At 44.4% G+C, this 18,864-nt stretch overlaps 1 protein-coding gene across 6 annotated transcripts; it reads left to right on the top strand.

Annotated features, from left to right (window-relative positions):
• The first annotated feature begins 394 nt into the window (after positions 1 to 394).
• Positions 395 to 13,311, top strand: LOC124011448. Of its 6 annotated transcripts, none has more exons than XR_006834581.1 (6): positions 395 to 571; positions 3,520 to 3,928; positions 11,139 to 11,374; positions 11,640 to 11,865; positions 12,003 to 12,439; positions 12,534 to 13,311. XR_006834581.1 is itself a non-coding variant. In XM_046324844.1 (5 exons), the coding sequence occupies exons 2-5, from the start codon at positions 3,886 to 3,888 to the stop codon at positions 12,125 to 12,127; spliced, it is 630 nt and encodes a 209-aa protein (XP_046180800.1). In that variant the 5' UTR covers positions 395 to 571; positions 3,520 to 3,885; the 3' UTR covers positions 12,128 to 13,311. The 6 variants fall into 6 exon arrangements, 3 of the variants coding, with proteins under 3 accessions (XP_046180800.1, XP_046180801.1, XP_046180802.1); XR_006834580.1 differs by having other exon boundaries at positions 12,487 to 13,311; XR_006834579.1 differs by having other exon boundaries at positions 12,003 to 12,905; positions 12,998 to 13,311.
• The last annotated feature ends 5,553 nt before the right edge of the window (positions 13,312 to 18,864 follow it).

The raw sequence follows: 18,864 nt of genomic DNA, 5'->3' as shown, positions 1-18,864 counted from the left end.
AGACTCTCAGTACCATAACGGCTATAGAGTACAACAGAGACTCTCAGTACCATAACGGCTATAGAGTACAACAGAGACTCTCAGTACCATAACGGCTATAGAGTACAACAGACACTCTCAGTACCATAACGGCTATAGAGTTCAACAGAGACTAACAGTACCATAACGGCTATAGAGTACAACAGAGACTCTCAGTACCATAACGGCTATAGAGTACAACAGAGACTCTCAGTACCATAGACCGGCATTAACCTGTCTAGACACTGACCAGTCATTAAACTATGGGTGGGGTCAGCCACTGATGATGACTACTTATGTAATCGTGTTTATCAATCCCTGTCAATGGCCTGTTATCATGCTTCCTCCTGCCTATAAGAGTTCCTGTGATATTACAACTAAGAGAGAGAGAGAGAGAGAGAGAGCAGTACACAAAGGGGCAGGGGATCATCATAGCCAGCATACCGACTCTGCTACACAGACTCAGACACACACACACACACGTCACCCAGATACAGTCAGTCACAGTGTAACTCACACCAGGACCAGGCATTTTTCAGGCTGGGCAGTCACAGTAAGTAAAGTACGCTTGATTTCTCAGGGTTTCTCCTCCTCTCTACATTCTTCTCCTTATAACTCGCTCGCTTTTCTTTCTCCTACTTTCTTGTTCTTGTCTGAGTTCATCCCCTCTCTGTCAGTTACAGTAAAACAGGCTCTGTTTGAAAACTCAACAAAATAAATACTTCTCCCTTAGTATGCAACACACATAGTCTTTCTCTCTCCATTCTGTCCTTTTGCCTCTGCTCTGGCATTCTCTATATGTGAACAGTGACGATGGTAAACCCTAAATGTATTCGCATGCTGGCATAGATTCAAAACTCCCCGCTTTGTGTTACTGTGTGCCTTTCTGCCATGGGTCAGTGTGTTACAGGTTCCTGTTAGTCTCTAGTTACACCAGTGCATGTCTTTTGTTGTGTATCAATGTTGTTATAATGAGGTTATAACAATGTTTTAATCACTGTAAGATTAGATTCCTGCAGTGCTTTATGTAGTGGTATTCCATATATGATAGTAATTGTTGTTGCAACTGTTCTGTCTTCACTGATGTCCTGTGACTGTGTGAATGTACAATACATGTTTGTTGGTAGTTTGGTGGTCTGGCCCTCTGTGTTGAGACATATACAAGGAGACTTATTGATCATTATCTCATTCCCTTGCTGATCATGTTTTAAAAACAATATGAGTATAAGTAAGGTAAGAGGGTAGGACCCATGAGCCTTAGGAGGGGTGATACATAGATCTCTCTGTCTCTTCTGGTTTTGTCATTAGATATAGCTGGTTATCTCTCTGTCTCTTCTGTTTTCATCATGAGAGATATCTGGTTATCTCTCTGTCTCTTCTGTCCTGGTCATGAGAGATAGCTGGTTATCTCTCTGTCTCTTCTGTCCTGGTCATGAGAGATAGCTGGTTATCTCTCTGTCTCTTCTGTCTTGGTCATGAGAGATAGCTGGTTATCTCCCTGTCTCTTCTGTCCTGGTCATGAGAGATAGCTGGTTATCTCTCTGTCTCTTCTGTCCTGGTCATGAGAGATAGCTGGTTATCTCCCTGTCTCTTCTGTCCTGGTCATGAGAGATAGCTGGTTATCTCTCTGTCTCTTCTGTCCTGGTCATGAGAGATAGCTGGTTATCTCTCTGTCTCTTCTGTCTTGATCATGAGAGATAGCTGGTTATCTCCCTGTCTCTTCTGTCTTGGTCATGAGAGATAGCTGGTTATCTCCCTGTCTCTTCTGTCCTGGTCATGAGAGATGCAAAGTCTCTTCCACCCCTTTTCTCTCTCTGTTTCTGTGTGTCCCTCTCTTTCTCTTCCTGTCTCTAAAAAAGTATAAACAGTGCCAGCATACTCTCTTTCTCTTCCTGTCTCTTCCTGTCTTCTGTCCTGGTCATGAGAGATAGCTGGTTATCTCTCTGTCTCTTCTGTCCTGGTCATGAGAGATAGCTGGTTATCTCTCTGTCTCTTCTGTCCTGGTCATGAGAGATTTTCTGGTTATCTCTCTGTCTCTTCTGTCCTGGTCATGAGAGATAGCTGGTTATCTCTCTGTCTCTTCTGTCTTGGTCATGAGAGATAGCTGGTTATCTCCCTGTCTCTTCTGTCCTGGTCATGAGAGATAGCTGGTTATCTCTCTGTCTCTTCTGTCTTGGTCATGAGAGATAGCTGGTTATCTCCCTGTCTCTTCTGTCCTGGTCATGAGAGATGCAAAGTCTCTTCCACCCCTTTTCTCTCTCTGTTTCTGTGTGTCCCTCTCTTTCTCTTCCTGTCTCTAAAAAAGTATAAACAGTGCCAGCATACTCTCTTTCTCTTCCTGTCTCTAAAAAAGTATAAACAGTGCCAGCATACTCTCTTTCTCTTCCTGTCTCTAAAAAAGTATAAACAGTGCCAGCATACTCTCTTTCTCTTCCTGTCTCTAAAAAAGTATAAACAGTGCCAGCATACTCTCTTTCTCTTCCTGTCTCTAAAAAAGTATAAACAGTGCCAGCATACTCTCTTTCTCTTCCTGTCTCTAAAAAAGTATAAACAGTGCCAGCATACTCTCTTTCTCTTCCTGTCTCTAAAAAGTATAAACAGTGCCAGCATACTCTCTTTCTCTTCCTGTCTCTAAAAAAGTATAAACAGTGCCAGCATACTCTCTTTCTCTTCCTGTCTCTAAAAAAAGTATAAACAGTGCCAGCATACTCTCTTTCTCTTCCTGTCTCTAAAAAAGTATAAACAGTGCCAGCATACTCTCTTTCTCTTCCTGTCTCTAAAAAAGTATAAACAGTGCCAGCATACTCTCTTTCTCTTCCTGTCTCTAAAAAAGTATAAACAGTGCCAGCATACTCTCTTTCTCTTCCTGTCTCTAAAAAAAGTATAAACAGTGCCAGCATACTCTCTTTCTCTTCCTGTCTCTAAAAAAGTATAAACAGTGCCAGCATACTCTCTTTCTCTTCCTGTCTCTAAAAAAGTATAAACAGTGCCAGCATACTCTCTTTCTCTTCCTGTCTCTAAAAAAGTATAAACAGTGCCAGCATACTCTCTTTCTCTTCCTGTCTCTAAAAAAGTATAAACAGTGCCAGCATACTCTCTTTCTCTTCCTGTCTCTAAAAAAGTATAAACAGTGCCAGCATACTCTCTTTCTCTTCCTGTCTCTAAAAAAGTATAAACAGTGCCAGCATACTCTCTTTTTTCTCCCTCCCTCTCTAAATCAAAAGGATGGAAATAATGTCAGGTTTATGTCTCTTTCTCTATTGACATGAAATGCCGTTCTGTCACCCAGCTAGGTTGTTCTCTGGTCTCTTCTTTACCTTCAAATGTTTAAAAGCAGTAGGGCAGCTCTCTGTGAGGGGGTAGTAGAGGGAGTGGACACACACACACACACACACACACACACACACACACGCACACCTACAATTGTGTTTTCCAAAGAGGGAAAAGCTGTGAAGAAAGGCAAACGATGTAATCATATGTATATACTCTCTACTGCTCTAGAGTACCAGCAAGGAATCAGTGACCATCCAAACTCCCAGCAGAAGCCATACAATATTACTGAGGGAACGTCTGAGAAGTTGCAAGAGAACTCTTCAGCATTTTGGAATTTGGACTGTACCAGATCCACCAGACGCTGGGATTTAAAGCCCTCTGTTGAACCAGGCCGGAAACAGCGTTTTAGACAGTCCCAACAGCACCAGAGGAAGGAGGTTAATCTAGGATCAGACAGTATGCTGGCTCAGATCCTACAGGAGATGTGGGTGGACCCAGAGGTTCTGGAGGCCCTGAGTGAAGACCAGAAGAGAATCTTATTCCTGAAGATGAGAGAGGAGCAGGTCAGACGCTGGGAAGAGAGGGAGGAGAAGGATGAGAGAGAGAAGAACCAGGGAACATGCCAGGTCTAAGAAAGGTACAGCACACACACACACGCACACACGCACACGCACACACGCACACACACACACCAGTGCTAGTGAGTACAGAATAAATGCAGATCATTTACTGTAAACTAGAGTATACTTCAGAACACGCCCCTGTTGTTAGGGTAAGGGTAAGAGGAGTTAGGAGTGTCTATTTTATAATTTAGGATTTCCTTTCCCTGGGTGGTCACACCCACCTCTGCCCCCCTCTGAATCCTCTCCTCTCTCTGCCTCCTCTCCTCTCTCTACTAAATGACTTAAATGTACCTACTCTCCTTTCTCTGTCTCCTCTCCTCTCTCTGCATCCTCTCCTCTCTCTACCTCCTCTCCTCTCTCTGCCTCCTCTCCTCTCTCTGCCTCCTCTCCTCTCTCTACCTCCTCTCCTCTCTCTGCATCCTCTCCTCTCTCTGCATCCTCTCCTCTCTCTACCTCCTCTCCTCTCTCTACCTCCTCTCCTCTCCTCTCTCTACCTCCTCTCCTCTCCTCTCTCTGCCTCCTCTCCTCTCTCTACCTCCTCTCCTCTCTCTGCCTCCTCTCCTCTCTCTACCTCCTCTCCTCTCTCTGCATCCTCTCCTCTCTCTGCATCCTCTCCTCTCTCTACCTCCTCTCCTCTCTCTGCCTCCTCTCCTCTCTCTGCCTCCTCTCCTCTCTCTACCTCCTCTCCTCTCTCTACCTCCTCTCCTCTCTCTGCCTCCTCTCCTCTCTCTGCATCCTCTCCTCTCTCTACCTCCTCTCCTCTCTCTACCTCCTCTCCTCTCTCTGCCTCCTCTCCTCTCTCTACCTCCTCTCCTCTCTCTGCATCCTCTCCTCTCTCTGCATCCTCTCCTCTCTCTACCTCCTCTCCTCTCTCTGCATCCTCTCCTCTCTCTGCATCCTCTCCTCTCTCTACCTCCTCTCCTCTCTCTGCCTCCTCTCCTCTCTCTGCCTCCTCTCCTCTCTCTACCTCCTCTCCTCTCTCTACCTCCTCTCCTCTCTCTGCCTCCTCTCCTCTCTCTGCATCCTCTCCCTCTCTCTACCTCCTCTCCTCTCTCTACCTCCTCTCCTCTCTCTGCCTCCTCTCCTCTCTCTACCTCCTCTCCTCTCTCTGCATCCTCTCCTCTCTCTGCATCCTCTCCTCTCTCTACCTCCTCTCCTCTCTCTGCCTCCTCTCCTCTCTCTGCCTCCTCTCCTCTCTCTACCTCCTCTCCTCTCTCTGCATCCTCTCCTCTCTCTGCATCCTCTCCTCTCTCTACCTCCTCTCCTCTCTCTGCATCCTCTCCTCTCTCTACATCCTCTCCTCTCTCTGCATCCTCTCCTCTCTCTGCCTCCTCTCCTCACTCTGCCTCCTCTCCTCTCTCTACCTACTCTCCTCTCTCTGCCTCCTCTCCTCTCTCTGCCTCCTCTCCTCTCTCTGTCTCCTCTCCTCTCTCTGCCTCCTCTCCTCTCTCTACCTACTCTCCTCTCTGCCTCCTCTCCTCTCTCTGCCTCCTCTCCTCTCTCTGCCTCCTCTCCTCTCTCTGTCTCCTCTCCTCTCTCTGCCTCCTCTCCTCTCTCTGCCTCCTCTCCTCTCTCTGCCTCCTCTCCTCTCTCTGTCTCCTCTCCTCTCTCTGCCTCCTCTCCTCTCTCTACCTACTCTCCTCTCTCTGTCTCCTCTCTCTCTCTCTCTGCCTCCTCTCCTCTCTTTACCTCCTCTCCTCACTCTGCCTCCTCTCCTCTCTCTCCTACTCTCCTCTCTCTACCTCCTCTCCTCTCTCTACCTCCTCTCTTCTCTCTGCCTCCTCTCTTCTCTCTACCTCCTCTCCTCTCTCTGTCTCCTCTCCTCTCTCTACCTCCTCTCTTCTCTCTACCTCCTCTCTTCTCTCTGTCTCCTCTCTCTCCTCTCTCTCTCTCTCTCCTCTCTCTCTGTCTCCTCTCTCTCTCTACCTCCTCTCCTCTCTTCTCTCTACTCTCTCTGTCTCCTCTCTCTCTCTACCTCCTCTCCTCTCTCTACCTCCTCTCCTCTCTTTACCTACTCTACTCTCTCTGTCTCCTCTCTCTGCCTCCTCTCCTCTCTCTACCTCCTTTACTCTCTCTACCTACTCTCCTCTCTCTGCATCCTCTCCTCTCTCTACATCCTCTCCTCTCTCTGCATCCTCTCCTCTCTCTGCCTCCTCTCCTCACTCTGCCTCCTCTCCTCTCTCTACCTACTCTCCTCTCTCTGCCTCCTCTCCTCTCTCTGCCTCCTCTCCTCTCTCTGCCTCCTCTCCTCTCTCTGCCTCCTCTCCTCTCTCTGTCTCCTCTCCTCTCTCTGCCTCCTCTCCTCTCTCTACCTACTCTCCTCTCTGCCTCCTCTCCTCTCTCTGCCTCCTCTCCTCTCTCTGTCTCCTCTCCTCTCTCTGCCTCCTCTCCTCTCTCTACCTACTCTCCTCTCTCTGTCTCCTCTCCTCTCTCTGCCTCCTCTCCTCTCTGCCTCCTCTCCTCACTCTGCCTCCTCTCCTCTCTCTACCTACTCTCCTCTCTTTACCTCCTCTCCTCTCTTTACCTCCTCTCCTCTCTCTGCCTCCTCTCTCTACCTCCTCTCCTCTCTGTCTCCTCTCCTCTCTCTACCTCCTCTCTTCTCTCTACCTCCTCTCTTCTCTCTACCTCCTCTCTTCTCTCTACCTCCTCTCCTCTCTCTACCTCCTCTCCTCTCTCTACCTCCTCTCCTCTCTTTACCTACTCTACTCTCTCTGTCTCCTCTCTCTGCCTCCTCTCCTCTCTCTACCTCCTTTACTCTCTCTACCTCCTCTCCTCTCTCTACCTACTCTCCTCTCTCTGCCTCCTCTCCTCTCTCTACCTACTCTCCTCTCTCTGCCTCCTCTCCTCTCTCTGCCTCCTCTCCTCTCTCTGCCTCCTCTCCTCTCTCTGCCTCCTCTCCTCTATCTACCTCCTCTCCTCTCTCTGCCTCCTTTCCTCTCTCTGCTTCCTCTCCTCTGCCTGCACAGATTGATCTGTCCGCAGATTCAACACACCAAAGGGTCTAAAGTGTAGGCTAGGGAGAGAGGAAAACCTTTCAAATATAGAAAGAGAGAGAGGGAACAGGAGGGGGGAATGAAAGATGTGGAGGTAGGGGGAGAGAAAGGGAGATCAGAAGTATGAGGGGAAAAGAGTGAGGACAGGAATAGAAAGAGGCAGAGAGAGGGAGAGACAGTGAGAGAGAGACAGGGAGAGAGAGACAAGGAGAGAGAGACAGGGAGAGAGAGACAGGGGGAGCGAGACAGGGAGAGAGAGAGAGAGACAGGGAGAGGGAGAGAGGGAGAGAGGGAGACAGGGAGAGAGAGACAGGGAGAGAGAGACAGGGAGAGAGAGACAGGGAGAGAGAGACAGGGAGAGAGAGACAGGGAGAGAGAGACAGGGAGAGAGAGACAGGAAGAGGAAGGGAAAGAGAGGCAGGGAGAGAGAGACAGTGAGAGAGAGACAGTGAGAGAGAGACAGGGAGAGAGAGACAGGGAGAGAGAGACAAGGAGAGAGAGACACACGGAGAGAGAGACAGGAAGAGAGAGACAGGGGGAGAGAGAGAGAGACAGGGAGAGAGAGAGAGAGACAGGGAGAGAGGGAGAGAGAGAGAGAGACAGGGAGAGAGGGAGAGAGGGAGACAGGGAGAGAGAGACAGGGGGAGCGAGACAGGGAGAGAGAGAGACAGGGAGAGAGAGAGAGAGACAGGGAGAGAGGGAGAGAGAGACAGGGAGAGAGAGAGAGAGACAGGGAGAGAGAGAGAGAGACAGGGAGAGAGGGAGAGAGGGAGACAGGGAGAGAGAGACAGGGAGAGAGAGACAGGGAGAGAGAGACAGGGAGAGAGAGACAGGGAGAGAGAGACAGGAAGAGGAAGGGAAAGAGAGGCAGGGAGAGAGAGACAGTGAGAGAGAGACAGTGAGAGAGAGACAGGGAGAGAGAGACAGGGAGAGAGAGACAGGGAGAGAGAGACAGGGAGAGAGAGACAGGAAGAGGAAGGGAAAGAGAGGCAGGGAGAGAGAGACAGTGAGAGAGAGACAGTGAGAGAGAGACAGGGAGAGAGAGACAAGGAGAGAGAGACACACGGAGAGAGAGACACACGGAGAGAGAGACAGGAAGAGAGAGACAGTGAGAGAGAGACAGTGAGAGAGAGGCAGGTTTACAGGGAGAGAAAGACAGTGAGAGAGAGACCGGGAGAGAGAGACCGGGAGAGAGAGACAGTGAGAGAGAGACAGGGAGAGAGACAGGGAGAGAGAGACAGGGAGAGAGAGACAGGGAGAGAGAGACAGGGAGAGAGAGACAAGGGAGAGAGAGACACACGGAGAGAGAGACAGGAAGAGAGAGACAGTGAGAGAGAGACAGTGAGAGAGAGGCAGGTTTACAGGGAGAGAAAGACAGTGAGAGAGAGACCGGGAGAGAGAGACCGGGAGAGAGAGACCGGGAGAGAGAGACCGGGAGAGAGAGACCGGGAGAGAGAGACCGGGAGAGAGAGACCGGGAGAGAGAGACAGGGAAAGAGAGACAGGGAGAGAAAGAGGCAGGGAGAGAGAGACAGGAAGAGAAAGAGACAGGAAGAGAAAGAGACAGGGAGAGAGAGACAGGAAGAGAGAGACAGCGAGAGAAAGAGACAGGGAGAGAGAGACAGGAAGAGAAAGAGACAGGAAGAGAAAGAGACAGGGAGAGAGAGACAGGGAGAGAAAGAGGCAGGGAGAGAGAGACAGGAAGAGAAAGAGGCAGAGAGAGACAGGGAGAGAGAGACAGGGAGAGAGACAGGAAGAGAAAGAGACAGGAAGAGAAAGAGACAGGAAGAGAGAGAGGGAGGGAGAGAAAGAGACAGGAAGAGAGAGACAGGGAGAGAAAGATGCAGGGAGAGAGACAGGAAGAGAAAGAGGCAGGGAGAGAGAGACAGGGAGAGAGAGACAGGGAGAGAGAGACAGGGAGAGAGATACTGGGAGAGAGAAAGAGTCAATGAGTAATTGAGCATGCTTGAGCACCCACTCCACTATTCTGAGAAACACAACCCTGAAACCACACTCTTATCTACAGAGAGAGCCTTCAGATCAGGCCTAGTTCCACATGTCTCTCTTTTCCATTCTATCCCCCTCTCTGTCTCTCTTTTACACATTCTATTCCTCTCTCCCCTTGTCCCTTTCTCTATCTGATAGGATATAGAATATAGAATCTCCATTGGTACTAATAGAACAGTATAGTGTAGTACCCAGCCCTCTATAATCATAAACACAGCGGCAGCGATTGATTCATTCCACATGCCTGCCTGCCTGGCAGATTGAATAGGAGTGAATAGAATTGAGTAAGCCCTGTGGTTTGGTGAGGCTCGCTGCTTTTAGCCCTGAATATCTCGTTACCACTATGTCTTTCCAATCTGTGTGTGTGTGTGTGTGTGTGTGTGTGTGTGTGTGTGTGTGTGTGTGTGTGTGTGTGTGTGTGTGTGTGTGTGTGTGTGTGTGTGTGTGTGTGTGTGTGTGTGTGTGTGTGTGTGTGTGTGTGTGCGCGCGCGTCATCTTAGTAGCAGAAGGTCAGGCCAGGTCACCTCTTAACACGTGGTGTCAAACTGACCAGCAGAACAGAGTGTTGAGCATCAAACACTTCACCATTCTTCTCACAGGCCCCATGGCCCAGAAAGACTCTCCTTATGTAAGATAGTAAGTAGGCAACACAGTACAACTCCTAAATGTCACACATGCACGAGCAGATATACGTACGCCCACACAGAAAGGGAAGGATGCAGGCGCACACACAGCTTGTGGTCCATCCTGTAGGCTTAAAAAATACATCACATATTTCCAAGATGATTTGCTTCCACACCTTTTCTTGCAATTGTGCTCTTCCCTTATTATATAGAGGCTTATTTTCAATTATCTGAATTGAAATGGGTCGTTTTTTCAAATTTAGGCTAGTAGCCTGTTCATGTGTATCGTGTTCATATCACTGTAATGGTGACCTGGCTGTAACTAGAGACTAGAGGTTGTAACTAGAGACAGGTTGAATCCCACTTATGACACCAATTAGCACAGGTCTAAGGTCAGATCGGAGTGATTACTGGAAGGTGAAGACCATAGTCTAGTGTGTCAGTAAGGGGGTTTTCACACTTGGTCCCTTTCAGACAATTTTTGTGAATTCAGTTGTGGATCGCTTAATGTGCAGTGTGAACTCAGACCCCTTAAGAGTCCCCAAAGCAAACCAAACTGAGACCATCTCGAGAGGCGGTCTGAGTTTGGTTCACTTGAATTCCGCGTTCCGGTTCCCTTTTTTTAGGGCAAAGTGAACACAAAGCTCCCCAGGTTCGCTTGTCACAAAAGAGACAAGATGATAATGTCTAGTTTCGCTGAAAAAGTGTGTGCTGTTTTTGGATATTGATTTGCGATTGTCAAGGATGCACAGAAATTCCCCAAAATGTGTGTAGTTTTGTACGGACTCGACGTTCAGATGATTTGTTTGACATATGTCATCTATAGGCTGAGAGCTTCACACACTGATTATTCCATTGTGGGCTTTGAATAGTGTGAGAAGACAATAGGGTACAAAATCAATGCTAGCTCTTAAAGGGGGTACAATTTTCAATTACATCGTTATTAAATCTGCAGTTATTCTTCGGCTATTTATTTTGTTACCAATAATATTTACATGTTAATATTATCTTTTGATTATAATAATGATGTCAAATAACTACATGCAATCTATTAGCTTCCGATAAGACAGAATGGCTTGTCTTGTACCCAGAGTGCATTGAGTAAATGTTGGAAAAAAATCTTGGTTCCTTTCTAAACATAGCAATGTGAATGCAAAGAGAACTCAGACCACAAAATAGGTGAACAGTGAACTGGAAAAATAGTTGAGTCCTCATTCAAAGGAGAGGACAGTGTGAATACAAAGACAACCGAGTTCTCTTGCTTTTTTTATTTTTACCTCAGAGTTCACTTTAAAGAGGACTGAGATTGGGTTCTTTTAAAGAGGACTATATGTGAAAACACCCTAAGGCAGTGTTTGTGTGGATCCTATTCACTGGACAAAAGATCAAACTAGGCAACTGCAGACGTCAGTGACGTGTTTGTTCACTGATAAGACAACAGCACCATCTGCTGGGCTGGAACCAGTATGACAACTTCATGATGAACTCTTGACAATGGATCTAAAATAGTGATAGGTTTGAAGAGTTACCTTCCATTGTATTATATATGATAATTACACAGTGTGGCATTCAAATTGTCTGAGTGTTTCTTTGTCTCCTCAGGTCACAGTAAGAGCGTGCGCTGGCTCTTGGGTCGTGATGGGGATGTGAGTGTGAGCGTGATCGGAGAGGTGGATGAATTTAGATCCTCCAAACTCCTCCAGACCCTTCGTACCAACACCAGACTACAGAGTACAGAAATTAACAACCTAGTGGTTGATATCCATACTGTGTCTCTACTGACAGACAGAGAGAACCACCAAACCATCTCACAATCAGCCATACTGATGCAACTCAGCGTAAGTGTGTGTGTGTGTGTGTGTGTGTGTGTGTGTGTGTGTGTGTGTGTGTGTGTGTGTGTGTGTGTGTGTGTGTGTGTGTGTGTGTGTGTGTGTGTGTGTGTGTGTGTGTGTGTGTGTGTGTGTGTGTGTGTGTGTGTGTGTGTGTGTGTGTGTGTGTGTGTGTGTGTATTTGCATTTGCATGAGACACAGAAAGAGAGGGAAAGAGAAAGATATCAGCTCTACCATACAGGATGTAGCTCACCATTCTTCTTCTATTTCCAGGAACACTCAGACGGGTCTAAGGACTCTGAGGAGGACCAGTACACAGGTAGTGCTGAGGTCGACCCAAAGGACACCAGGGAGGACAGCATCGACAGTGTGTCAGGCTACAGCACAGATGACCTAAAGGACTGGGGCCTCTGCTACAGACCCCACTGCAGCAACATCAGCCTCTGTCTCCAACCCCAGCTGTCAGCCAGAGAAAAGGCCTGCCCACAGAGCAGAAGAGGTGAGAGAGAAAGAGCGATAGAGAGAGAGTGTTTTTTGTGTATGCATAAGTGCGTGTGTATGACATACTCTACACTTGATTCAAGCTCATTGACTTAACATGTATTTTTACAATCGTTTCCCTCTCTATCTCTCTAGTGGTGGTCAGTCATGAAGAGGAGAGCCCAGCATTTGGTGGTCGGGTGGCCCAGCTCAGGAGAGCATTTGCCACGTCCTCTCCCACCTCCATGCCCCGTGTGGCCACCAAACCCTTTCACCTGTAGCCAGCAGCCAAATCTTCCCTCGGGTAACACCAGGGTCACCTCCAGTCAACCAACCACACAGAAGAGGTACTGCCCACTTGACGGGCTCATATGAATACCAGGTACAAGTGACCTACGGACAGACACTCACCTGAGGAACGGTGCTGAGAAATAGGAGCTCCAAACTTAGCCGAGTTAAAGGTGGACATGCACGGCTGAGTGGGAGGAATGCTTGGCGCTGGTATTCTGGTGAAACGGCTCCCTTTAAAGGTGCCTGGAGACTGAATGGTAGTCATACAGTTCTATCTCTCCTTGAAGCTAAATACACAAGAGGTTTGGACATGGCTAACACAAGAGCTATTTCTACATATGTACAAGAGGTTTGGACATGGCTAACACAAGAGCTATTTCTACATATGTACAAGAGGTTTGGACATGGCTAACACAAGAGCTATTTCTACATATGTACAAGAGGTTTGGACATGGCTAACACAAGAGCTATTTCTACATATGTACAAGAGGTTTGGACATGGCTAACACAAGAGCTATTTCTACATATGTACAAGAGGTTTGGACATGGCTAACACAAGAGCTATTTCTACATATGTACAAGAGGTTTGGACATGGCTAACACGAGCTATTTCTACATATGTACAAGAGGTTTGGACATGGCTAACACAAGAGCTATTTCTACATATGTACAAGAGGTTTGGACATGGCTAACACGAGCTATTTCTACATATGTACAAGAGGTTTGGACATGGCTAACACAAGAGCTATTTCTACATATGTACAAGAGGTTTGGACATGGCTAACACGAGCTATTTCTACATATGTACAAGAGGTTTGGACATGGCTAACACAAGAGCTATTTCTACATATGTACAAGAGGTTTGTATCTGATTTGTACATGGGGTGGAGGAAAAGATTTAGCTTCACGTTTCTTATCATGAATTATGTAAAAAAAGAAAAACCCCAGCTGTAATAAGGGGCGTGGTATGTTTGGGCTCTAGGTCAAACCATCCTGTCATGTTTTTAGTTGCCTGATCTTTTGCTTTGTTAGTTGTTGTTATCTAACGGTCTAACCTCGTAGATTTTCTGGTCATATTCTGTTTGGAATATCTGCGCTCTAACTACATTTGTTTGAGGAGGTTATTTCAATACTGTGTGTGAAACATGCTTGTGCAATACACAAATGAATTTGACCTGTTGTCATCTAATTCAGCTGAATACAAATGTGGGAAAAATGTGCGAGGGTGTTTAAGATAGAGAGAGGACTAATAAAGAGAGAGAGGATTAATAAAGATAGAGAGAGGACTAATAAAGAGAGAGAGAGGACTAATAAAGAGAGAGAGAGGACTAATAAAGAGAGAGAGAGAGGACTAATAAAGAGAGAGAGAGGACTAATAAAGAGAGAGAGAGGACTAATAAAGAGAGAGAGAGGACTAATAAAGAGAGAGAGAGGACTAATAAAGAGAGAGAGGACTAATAAAGAGAGAGAGAGGACTAATAAAGAGAGAGAGAGGACTAATAAAGAGAGAGAGAGGACTAATAAAGAGAGAGAGAGAGGACTAATAAAGAGAGAGAGAGAGGACTAATAAAGAGAGAGAGGACTAATAAAGAGAGAGAGAGGACTAATAAAGAGAGAGAGAGGACTAATAAAGAGAGAGAGAGGACTAATAAAGAGAGAGAGAGGACTAATAAAGAGAGAGAGAGAGGACTAATAAAGAGAGAGAGAGGACTAATAAAGAGAGAGAGAGGACTAATAAAGAGAGAGAGAGGACTAATAAAGAGAGAGAGAGGACTAATAAAGAGAGAGAGAGGACTAATAAAGAGAGAGAGGGGACTAATAAAGAGAGAGAGGACTAATAAAGAGAGAGAGGACTAATAAAGAGAGAGAGAGGACTAATGAAGAGAGAGAGAGGACTAATAAAGAGAGAGGATTAATAAAGAGAGAGAGAGGACTAATAAAGAGAGAGAGAGGACTAATAAAGATAGAGAGAGGACTAATAAAGATAGAGAGAGGACTAATAAAGAGAGAGAGAGGACTAATAAAGAGAGAGAGAGGACTAATAAAGAGAGAGAGAGGACTAATAAAGAGAGAGAGAGGACTAATAAAGATAGAGAGAGGACTAATAAAGAGAGAGAGAGGACTAATAAAGAGAGAGAGAGGACTAATAAAGAGAGAGAGAGGACTAATAAAGAGAGAGAGAGGACTAATAAAGAGAGAGAGAGGACTAATAAAGAGAGAGGATTAATAAAGAGAGAGAGAGGACTAATAAAGAGAGAGAGAGGACTAATAAAGAGAGAGAGAGGACTAATAAAGAGAGAGAGAGGACTAATAAAGAGAGAGAGAGGACTAATAAAGAGAGAGGATTAATAAAGAGAGAGAGAGGACTAATAAAGAGAGAGAGAGGACTAATAAAGATAGAGAGAGGACTAATAAAGATAGAGAGAGGACTAATAAAGAGAGAGAGGACTAATAAGGAGAGAGAGAGGACTAATAAAGAGAGAGAGAGGACTAATAAAGATAGAGAGAGGACTAATAAAGAGAGAGCGAGGACTAATAAAGAGAGAGAGAGGACTAATAAAGAGAGAGAGAGGACTAATAAGGAGAGAGAGAGGACTAATAAAGAGAGAGAGAGGACTAATAAAGAGAGAGAGAGGACTAATAAAGAGAGAGAGAGGACTAATAAAGAGAGAGGATTAATAAAGAGAGAGAGAGAGGACTAATAAAGAGAGAGAGAGGACTAATAAAGATAGAGAGAGGACTAATAAAGAGAGAGAGGACTAATAAAGATAGAGAGAGGACTAATAAAGAGAGAGAGAGGACTAATAAAGAGAGAGAGAGGACTAATAAAGAGAGAGAGAGGACTAATAAAGAGAGAGGATTAATAAAGAGAGAGAAAGGACTAATAAAGAGAGAGAGAGGACTAATAAAGATAGAGAGAGGACTAATAAAGAGAGAGAGGACTAATAAAGAGAGAGAGAGGACTAATAAAGAGAGAGAGAGGACTAATAAAGAGAGAGAGAGGACTAATAAAGAGAGAGGATTAATAAAGAGAGAGAGAGGACTAATAAAGTGAGAGAGGACTAATAAAGATAGAGAGAGGACTAATAAAGAGAGAGAGAGGACTAATAAAGAGAGAGAGGGGACTAATAAAGAGAGAGGATTAATAAAGAGAGAGAGAGGACTAATAAAGAGAGAGAGAGGACTAATAAAGAGATAGAGAGGACTAATAAAGATAGAGAGAGGACTAATAAAGAGAGAGAGAGGACTAATAAAGAGAGAGAGAGAGGACTAATAAAGAGAGAGAGAGGACTAATAAAGAGAGAGAGAGAGGACTAATAAAGAGAGAGAGAGGACTAATAAAGAGAGAGAGAGGACTAATAAAGAGAGAGAGACTAATAAAGGACTAATAAAGAGAGAGAGAGGACTAATAAAGAGAGAGAGAGGACTAATAAAGAGAGAGAGAGGACTAATAGAGAGAGAGAGAGACTAATAGAGAGAGAGAGGACTAATAAAGAGAGAGAGAGGACTAATAAAGAGAGAGAGAGGACTAATAAAGAGAGAGAGAGGACTAATAAAGAGAGAGAGAGGACTAATAAAGAGAGAGAGAGGACTAATAAAGAGAGAGAGAGGACTAATAAAGAGAGAATAAAGAGAGGACTAATAAAGAGAGAGAGACTAATAAAGAGAGAGAGAGGACTAATAAAGAGAGAGAGAGGACTAATAAAGAGAGAGAGAGAGGACTAATAAAGAGAGAGAGAGGACTAATAAAGAGAGAGAGAGGACTAATAAAGAGAGAGAGAGGACTAATAAAGAGAGAGAGAGGACTAATAAAGAGAGAGAGAGGACTAATAAAGAGAGAGGATTAATAAAGAGAGAGAGAGGACTAATAAAGAGAGAGAGAGGACTAATAAAGAGAGAGAGAGGACTAATAAAGAGAGAGAGAGGACTAATAAAGAGAGAGAGAGGACTAATAAAGAGAGAGGATTAATAAAGAGAGAGAGAGGACTAATAAAGAGAGAGAGAGGACTAATAAAGATAGAGAGAGGACTAATAAAGATAGAGAGAGGACTAATAAAGAGAGAGAGGACTAATAAGGAGAGAGAGAGGACTAATAAAGAGAGAGAGAGGACTAATAAAGATAGAGAGAGGACTAATAAAGAGAGAGCGAGGACTAATAAAGAGAGAGAGAGGACTAATAAAGAGAGAGAGAGGACTAATAAGGAGAGAGAGAGGACTAATAAAGAGAGAGAGAGGACTAATAAAGAGAGAGAGAGGACTAATAAAGAGAGAGAGAGGACTAATAAAGAGAGAGGATTAATAAAGAGAGAGAGAGAGGACTAATAAAGAGAGAGAGAGGACTAATAAAGATAGAGAGAGGACTAATAAAGAGAGAGAGGACTAATAAAGATAGAGAGAGGACTAATAAAGAGAGAGAGAGGACTAATAAAGAGAGAGAGAGGACTAATAAAGAGAGAGAGAGGACTAATAAAGAGAGAGGATTAATAAAGAGAGAGAAAGGACTAATAAAGAGAGAGAGAGGACTAATAAAGATAGAGAGAGGACTAATAAAGAGAGAGAGGACTAATAAAGAGAGAGAGAGGACTAATAAAGAGAGAGAGAGGACTAATAAAGAGAGAGAGAGGACTAATAAAGAGAGAGGATTAATAAAGAGAGAGAGAGGACTAATAAAGTGAGAGAGGACTAATAAAGATAGAGAGAGGACTAATAAAGAGAGAGAGAGGACTAATAAAGAGAGAGAGGGGACTAATAAAGAGAGAGGATTAATAAAGAGAGAGAGAGGACTAATAAAGAGAGAGAGAGGACTAATAAAGAGATAGAGAGGACTAATAAAGATAGAGAGAGGACTAATAAAGAGAGAGAGAGGACTAATAAAGAGAGAGAGAGAGGACTAATAAAGAGAGAGAGAGGACTAATAAAGAGAGAGAGAGACTAATAAAGAGAGAGAGAGACTAATAAAGAGAGAGAGAGGACTAATAAAGAGAGAGAGAGGACTAATAAAGAGAGAGAGAGGACTAATAAAGAGAGAGAGAGGACTAATAAAGAGAGAGAGAGGACTAATAGAGAGAGAGAGAGGACTAATAGAGAGAGAGAGGACTAATAAAGAGAGAGAGAGGACTAATAAAGAGAGACTAATAAAGAGAGAGACTAATAAAGAGAGAGAGAGAGGACTAATAAAGAGAGAGAGAGGACTAATAAAGAGAGAGAGAGACTAATAAAGAGAGAGAGAGGACTAATAAAGAGAGAGAGACTAATAAAGAGAGAGAGAGGACTAATAAAGAGAGAGAGAGGACTAATAAAGAGAGAGAGAGGACTAATAAAGAGAGAGAGAGAGGACTAATAAAGAGAGAGAGAGGACTAATAAAGAGAGAGAGAGGACTAATAAAGAGAGAGAGAGGACTAATAAAGAGAGAGAGAGGACTAATAAAGAGAGAGAGAGGACTAATAAAGAGAGAGAGAGAGGACTAATAAAGAGAGAGAGAGAGGACTAATAAAGAGAGAGAGGACTAATAAAGAGAGAGAGAGAGGACTAATAAAGAGAGAGAGAGGACTAATAAAGAGAGAGAGAGGACTAATAAAGAGAGAGAGAGGACTAATAAAGAGAGAGAGAGGACTAATAGAGACTAATAGAGAGAGGGACTAATAAAGAGAGAGAGAGACTAATAAAGAGAGAGAGAGGACTAATAAAGAGAGATAGAGGACTAATAAAGAGAGAGGATTAATAAAGAGAGAGAGAGGACTAATAAAGAGAGAGAGAGGACTAATAAAGATAGAGAGAGGACTAATAAAGAGAGAGAGAGGACTAATAAAGAGAGAGAGAGGACTAATAAAGAGAGAGGATTAATAAAGAGAGAGAGAGGACTAATAAAGAGAGAGAGAGGACTAATAAAGATAGAGAGAGGACTAATAAAGAGAGAGAGGACTAATAAAGAGAGAGAGAGGACTAATAAAGAGAGAGGATTAATAAAGAGAGAGAGAGGACTAATAAAGAGAGAGAGGACTAATAAAGATAGAGAGAGGACTAATAAAGAGAGAGAGAGGACTAATAAAGAGAGAGAGAGGACTAATAAAGAGAGAGAGAGGACTAATAAAGAGAGAGAGAGGACTAATAAAGAGAGAGAGAGGACTAATAAAGAGAGAGAGAGGACTAATAAAGAGAGAGGATTAATAAAGAGAGAGAGAGAGGACTAATAAAGAGAGAGAGAGGACTAATAAAGATAGAGAGAGGACTAATAAAGAGAGAGAGGACTAATAAAGAGAGAGAGAGGACTAATAAAGAGAGAGAGAGGACTAATAAAGAGAGAGAGAGGACTAATAAAGAGAGAGAGAGGACTAATAAAGAGAGAGGATTAATAAAGAGAGAGAGAGGACTAATAAAGAGAGAGAGAGGACTAATAAAGATAGAGAGAGGACTAATAAAGAGAGAGGATTAATAAAGAGAGAGAGAGGACTAATAAAGAGAGAGAGGACTAATAAAGATAGAGAGAGGACTAATAAAGAGAGAGAGAGGACTAATAAAGAGAGAGAGGGGACTAATAAAGAGAGAGGATTAATAAAGAGAGAGAGAGGACTAATAAAGAGAGAGAGAGGACTAATAAAGAGAGAGAGAGGACTAATAAAGATAGAGAGAGGACTAATAAAGAGAGAGAGAGGACTAATAAAGAGAGAGAGAGAGGACTAATAAAGAGAGAGAGAGGACTAATAAAGAGAGAGAGAGAGGACTAAT

Source organism: Oncorhynchus gorbuscha, linkage group LG23 (genome assembly GCF_021184085.1).
Source record: "Oncorhynchus gorbuscha isolate QuinsamMale2020 ecotype Even-year linkage group LG23, OgorEven_v1.0, whole genome shotgun sequence".
Classification (NCBI taxonomy): Eukaryota; Metazoa; Chordata; class Actinopteri; order Salmoniformes; family Salmonidae; genus Oncorhynchus; species Oncorhynchus gorbuscha.
This window is presented reverse-complemented; position numbering and strand designations above follow the sequence as displayed.

Coding starts and splice junctions, on each gene's coding strand:
- LOC124011448 (XM_046324844.1), top strand. CDS start 3,886: ATGAGAGAGAGAAGAACCAGGGAACATGCCAGGTCTAAGAAAG. Junction 11,375..11,639: donor CCATACTGATGCAACTCAGC/GTAAGTGTGTGT, acceptor TTCTATTTCCAG/GAACACTCAGACGGGTCTAA. Junction 11,866..12,002: donor CTGCCCACAGAGCAGAAGAG/GTGAGAGAGAAA, acceptor CTATCTCTCTAG/TGGTGGTCAGTCATGAAGAG.